General features: G+C 42.2%; 1 protein-coding gene across 1 annotated transcript; it reads right to left on the reverse strand.

Annotated features, from left to right (window-relative positions):
- Nucleotides 1–2,836: 2,836 nt before the first annotated feature.
- Nucleotides 2,837–4,308, reverse strand: LOC140593378 (uncharacterized). The gene is made up of 2 exons (XM_072717780.1): nt 4,226–4,308; nt 2,837–3,628 (listed from the first exon to the last, which is right to left on the reverse strand). Exons 1-2 carry the CDS (start codon nt 4,275–4,277, stop codon nt 2,853–2,855), a joined length of 828 nt encoding a protein of 275 aa, XP_072573881.1. The 5' UTR covers nt 4,278–4,308; the 3' UTR covers nt 2,837–2,852.
- Between the last annotated feature and the right edge of the window lie 2,548 nt (nt 4,309–6,856).

Consider the following 6,856-nt stretch of genomic DNA (forward strand, 5'->3'; position numbering starts at 1 on the left):
TTTAAAAGCCGGCGAATCGTCACGGGGATCGAGATAACCAATGTTAAGTGCCGAATTTGGCAGTTCCACTTCAAAAACGTCAACTTAATAGGGTTGGCGAGTTAACCGAGGACGAGATAAGTGGGTTCGACTGTGTGTGTGTGTATATATAAATATATATATACGAATATATATGAATATATATATACACGAATATATATGAATATATATATACACGAATATATATGAATATATATATATTCAAATGTATATCGAAATATAGGAAATGTGTTTAAAAATCGTATCACCGTTATTGAAAAAAATTCTATCGCGATATATATTGATATCGAATTATTGTCCAGCCCTAAACTGACTAATATTTTCCTGCGGGATCTTCTAATTATGTTGAAATAAAAATGTAACTTACAGCGTAAAAACATGGAATCCAGTCAGAAGCGCATGGCCCTCTTGTGCGGTGGAGGAGAACTTGAGCCGCTGGTGTCGTCGGGCTCGGCCTTGCGCTTCCTCTGACTGGTGCCAGCGGGCCTCTGAGGAGGCCTCTCCTCCTGCCTCACGCCCCATGTTCGCAGAGAACTGCTCACATGCACGGAGACATGCACGGACATGACCACGGTGTGATCATCACCGTAGTCCGTAATGCTCCAGAGTCCCTCGGGGATGCTGAGCTCATCCAGCTTCCGCAGGTAGTTGCGGCCTTCGATCTCAAGCTGCTGCCATGTGCTGTTAGGGCCCACAAGGATCCAGAAGGTGGAGCTGGAGGGCTCAGCATGTTCTGGCTCAATCTGACTTCCAGGTTGAGTGTCAGAAGCCACAGATAATGATGGAGATGAGGGCTCATCTTCACCCCAGGCCAAGGGGAGAGCATCAGGAAGCCCATTAGCATCCTCAGTCGTGGATGCTGGAGCTGCAGGGGAAGCCTCCCTTCTAGAGCTGGGTGATGGCAGCTCCTGTCCGTAATGGTCATCCTCCTCAGCTGGTGATTCTCCATCCCCATGCTGGACACCAGTCTCTGTACCATGATGTACCACTTGCAGCCGTGCAGTTGCTACGTGCAATAGGCTGGGATCCAACTAATAAAATGAAGGGACACTGAGGGCCAGAGACTGCAAGTTCTCCATGGTCAGTGGGCTCCTCTCAAAGTTCACGACCAGAATGGAGATGAACTTGTCCTCCACAAACTCATGAACTGGGACAAAATGGAACACAGAGAGATATATAAGAACATGACAATAACTGGATAAATACTCTACTACAAAATCAGTTTAAAATGAGTCCATGGGCTTCAGATTGTCAGATAAATGAAATAATGTGAATTACCGATAAAGCTAAGAAAGCTGAACCAGAAGACAACATCCATGCATACGCTTACTCTCACACATATCCAAATGAATAAATATTAAATGAAACACATTTAGTCCTGTACTTTTGTCACTAACAGTGATCTTGCTTTTCATTTTCTTATTATTTAAACAAGATGAGCAAGAATGGGAGACAGAAGGGGAGTATAACGAACGGCATTTCCTATCACATCGTTACATTTTCTCATTTTAAAACTCTGCTTCCAATGTATCCGTTTGCAGTTCAAAATACATTTGTTTCTGTAGATAAAAGTTGAATTATTCAACAGGTCGGTTATTTTACCTCGAAAACCAAAGGTGTTACTTATCAGCTTTACCTCAAAACTAACAAGCATTAGGCCAATGCAGACTTGGCCGTTCATTTCGTCTGTCACATACCGGGAGCTACAACTTTATTATCATTTAATCACTATAATCATTAATACCTTCTGGATCCATGTTCTCCACGTTTAAGGAGTGATGGATTCGAAATCTCATCGAGTAACAGTCCTTTATCTCAACTATCTGCACCGTTTTGCCAAGAGCGAGAGTTTGCGCATCCAGAAAGTTTAACCGTTTTTGTTTTATTTCAAACTGCCTTCATTGACCGAAAACCGTAAATATTTTAAACTCTGCGCTAAGACGCATTCGCATGGCGTTAGTTTTACCGATTCTGACGGGATAAGAAACGTGCGCAATTTCTCAAAATTACCACACAGTGCAGAATTAATGCCGGCAGGATCTTACTGTCTACAAAGCAAGTTCAATGCAAGCATAACCTTCACAAGTAGGACGAAGCATGGCGGCGGAAAAGAACAACATTTTTATTTTACAATTACTTCAAAATTAGGAACAAAAATACGACCAAAAATTCTTTAGTTTGACATGTGATCAAAATACAGAGTAAACTAATACATGATAGCATGCATGCAAAAGATCAACGGCAGAACAGGGACTTTTAACGTTGTCTGCATTAAAAAGGAATTAACCATCCCTCTCAATATAAAATTGGGATAATTTTTTTCTCTTCAGAGGCCTCCATAGAATAGTGCATCCATCCCCTCACTCATGTGTATAGAGACGTATCCTAAGGCTCTGTCAGCAACATTCAGATCAACAACAGCATCAACAATTTCACAGCTAGTTTTAAAACTTGCTTAAACGCACAGTGATTGCAGAAAATGATAAACAAATTAGGTAATATTAATTAAATTATTAAATTGTGCAGATTAATAGTCAGAAAAGGTTATTGAATTTTACATTATGATAAATGAGAACTATAGGTGATTACTAATTATTGTTAACTAATTTACTGTATGAATTTTTCCCCCTCGTTGTTAAAAATCATTATATGTCAGGGTGCCAGTCAGTGGAAGCACACAGACACGTTGGCCAGCTGTCCTATTCAACTACTTTTTGGTCATTTATTAAGTAACTGACTAATATTTTCCTGCGGGATCTTCTAATTATGTTGAAATAAAAATGTAACTTACAGCGTAAAAACATGGAATCAAGTCAGAAGCGCATGGGCCTCTTGTGCGGTGGAGGAGAACTTGAGCCGCTGGTGTCGTCGGGCTCGGCCTTGCGCTTCCTCTGTCTGGTGCCAGCGGGCCTCTGAGGAGGCCTCTCCTCCTGCCTCACGCCCCATGTTCGCAGAGAACTGCTCACATGCACGGAGACATGCACGGACATGACCACGGTGTGATCATCACCGTAGTCCGTAATGCTCCAGAGTCCATCGGAGATGCTGAGCTCATCCAGCTTCCGCAGGTAGTTGCGGCCTTCGATCTCAAGCTGCTGCCACGTGCTGTTAGGGCCCACAGGGATCCAGAAGGTGGAGCTGGAGGGCTCAGCATGTTCTGGCTCAATCTGACTTCCAGGTTGAGTGTCAGAAGGCACAGATAAGGATGGAGATGAGGGCTCATCTTCACCCCAGGCCAAGGGGAGAGCCTCAGGAAGCCCATTAGCATCCTCAGTCGTGGATGCTGGAGCTGCAGGGGAAGCCTCCCTTATAGAGCTGGATGATGGCAGCTCCTGTCCGTAATGGTCATCCTCCTCAGCTGGTGATTCTCCATCCCCATGCTGGACACCAGTCTCTGTACCATGATGTACCACTTGCAGTCGTGCAGGTGCTACGTGCAATAGGCTGGGATCCAGCTCCTCCCCAGTGAGCCGCCAATAAAATGAAGGGACACTGAGGGCCAGAGACTGCAAGTTCTCCATGGTCAGTGGGCTCCTCTCGAAGTTCACGACCAGAATGGAGATGAACTTGTCCTCCAAAAACTCATGAACTGGGACAAAATGGAACACAGAGAGATATATAAGAACATGACAATACCTGGATAAATACTCTACTACAAAATCCATTTAAAATGAGTCCATGGGCTTCAGATTGTCAGATAAATGAAATAATGTGAATTACTGATAAAGCTAAGAAAGCTAAACCAGAAGACAACATCCATGCATACGCTTACTCTCACACATATCCAAATGAATAAATATTAAATGAAACACATTTAGTCCTGCACTTTTGTCACTAACAGTGATCTTGCTTTTCATTTTCTTATTATTTAAACAAGATGAGCAAGAATGGGAGACAGAAGGGGAGTATAACGAACGGCATTTCCTATCACATCGTTACATTTTCTCATTTTAAAACTCCGCTTCCAATGTATCCGTTTGCAGTTCTAAATACATTCATTTCTGTAGATAAAAGTTGAATTATTCAACCGGTCGGTTATTTTACCTCGAAAACCAAATGTGTTACTTATCAGCTTTACCTCAAAACTAACAAGCATTAGGCCAATGCAGACTTGGCCGTTCATTTCGTTTGTCACATACCAGGAGCTACAACTTTATTATCATTTAATCATTATAATCATTAATACCTTCTGGATCCATGTTCTCCATGTTTAAGGAGTGATGGATTCGAAATCTCATCGAATAACAGTCCTTTATCTCGACTATCTGCACCATCTTGCCAAGAGCGAGAGTTTGCGCATCCAGAACGTTTAAACGTTTTTGTTTTATTTCAAACTGCCTTCATTGACCGGAAACCGTAAATATTCTAAACTCTGCGCTAAGACACATTCGCATGGCGTTAGTTTTACCGATTCTGACGGGATAAGAAACGTGCGCAATTTCTCAAAATTACCACACAGTGGAGAATTAATGCCGGCAGGATCTTACTGTCTACAAAGCAAGTTCAATGCAAGCATAACCTTCACAAGTAAGACGAAGCATGGCGGCGGAAAAGAACAACATTTTTATTTTACAATTACTTCAAAATTAGGAACAAAAATACGACCAAAAATTCTTTAGTTTGACATGTGATCAAAATACAGAGTAAACTAATACATGATAGCATGCATGCAAAAGATCAACGGCAGAACAGGGACTTTTAACGCAGTCTGCATTAAAATGGAATTAACCATCCCTCTCAATATAAAATTGGGATATTTTTTTCTCTTCAGAGGCCTCCATAGAATAGTGCATCCATCCCCTCACTCATCTGTATGAAGACGTATCCTAAGGCTCCGTCAGCAACATTCAGATCAACAACAGCATCAACAATTTCACAGCTAGTTTTAAAACTTGCTTTAACGCACAGTGATTGCAGAAAATGATAAACAAATTAGGTAATATTAATTAAATTATTAAAATGTGCAGATTAATAGTCAGAAATGGTTTTTGAATTTTACATCATGATAAATGAGAACTATACGTGATTACTAATTATTGTTAACTAATTTACTGTATGAATTTTTCCCCCTCGTTGTCAGGGTGCCAGTCAGTGGAAGAACACAGACACGTTGGCCAGCTGTCCTATTCATTCAGCACCAGCCCATCTAGTAGAGAATTCAGCACCACGGACAGTGACCTGAGTTACTATGACTTCAGGTTCCTTCATTGGCTCTATATGTTTTTCTAGAAATAACTAAATGGCTCTGTTGCAGAAATTTCCAGCCATAGACTTGGTTCCTGTATGAAGAGGATATTTTATTTTTACTCAGACCTACAGAAAACCAGCTCTGCACGCGATCTCCCCTTTACTGCTGGAGCAGGGCACACGCAGATCAACAAGTGACAATGCAGCAAATACAGATGAACAATTTCTCACAGCTTCAGAAGGAGTCAGATTACTTTGTAATTCAGAGTTTGTCTAAGACTTCTGCTAGAACATTTTGTGCACTTGAGCCTACTTTCAAAATGTATGGCACCTGGGTCTACTAAAACAAGGTGATGCTGCCTGAACCACCAACCAAGGCTGGGGAGGAAAGGGAGGAATACTAGCCAAAGCAAGGAAGAAAAGCAGCCCACCCTATCTCATGGTCATGAATACAAGAGTTAGGGAGTGTTATGAAGAAGACACCACACTTAAGACCACACAGTGAATTACACCAGAGAGAGTTATTGCATTCTAGCTGTGTTACGTAACATTCCTCAGCCTTCGGTTTTTTCCACACTATGAAGGACATAATTCAGGGTGACAAACAAAACAGCGGAACTGTAGGGCAACCATTTATTTGTTTCAGTAGTTTTAAGAAAACTTGAACATAAAATGTTTGTTTTGCTTAGATATAAGTCCAGTTGTAGCAGACTTATATTGGCTTTAAGTGATGGATGTTGCTTGTGTTAATACTGCTTTGATTTTGAGGATGAAGTCTGAAGTGTAGGTGACATAGAAGCATGTAGTTTGATGTTTGGAGGTTGTAGTTTTTCATGGGACAATTTGAATATGGAGTACTGGTGTTGTACTTTTTAAGAGGACAGCTCACGAAAACTAATACAGAGTATTATAAGTACCTCTCTTTAAAGGAACTGAGCTCTCTTAGTGTATTTTACATCACATACACTCTTGGTTCGCTGGGCGGTCCATCCCACTGTAGTTGGAGAAAGCTGCCATCAGTCGTTCGGTGTAGCACTCGCAGGATTTACTAGGCTCCTGCTTAAACTGATGCATCATCATCCAGTCCATGCGCGGGGCGACCTGTATCAGAAGGGCTGCCACATAGCGAGGTCTGTTCTGCCTGGGATCCAGCAGGTCACTGACAATGTCCTTCAACTCCTTCATCTACAGTGTCAGATGACCAAAGTTATCTCCCTCTTGAGGATTTGTAAATAACAACATAGGGGCAAGAATTTTTTCTGCCTCGTCCTACTGCCTGAGTTTTTGACCGCGGCACGTCGTCACTGATAAGGAGGTGGAGTCGGGCGCTGAATGGTTATGATCCTCATCTGCAGGGGGGAGAGGGGAAGGGGCAGGGGAACCAGTTGCTACTCCTCCCTCGGCGGCATAAGGAGGAGACTGCTGTTTGGGCAGCAATGCTTGGGCAGGGGCCACACAGTTTATTCCTGGGTATCTAATTAGCAGACACCTTTTGGTTCCTTCAGGGGCTCCACAGACAAACTCATTGACAAAATAGAGTCGTCACAGACAAATGCTTTGTCACATGCTCAGCCGACATGGACTGTGTGCTGTTTACAAATTTTTGTCAGAAACGGAAAGCTCATATGCA

The sequence above is a fragment of the Paramormyrops kingsleyae genome, chromosome 11 (genome assembly GCF_048594095.1).
Source record: "Paramormyrops kingsleyae isolate MSU_618 chromosome 11, PKINGS_0.4, whole genome shotgun sequence".
In the NCBI taxonomy this organism is placed as follows: domain Eukaryota; kingdom Metazoa; phylum Chordata; class Actinopteri; order Osteoglossiformes; family Mormyridae; genus Paramormyrops; species Paramormyrops kingsleyae.

Excerpts from the sequence above, each read along its gene's own strand:
- LOC140593378 (XM_072717780.1), bottom strand. The coding sequence starts at position 4,277 with ATGAGATTTCGAATCCATCACTCCTTAAACATGGAGAACATGGATCCA. Across the intron at positions 3,629-4,225 it reads GGAGAACATGGATCCAGAAG|TTCATGAGTTTTTGGAGGAC; the intron begins GTATTAATGATT and ends ATTTTGTCCCAG.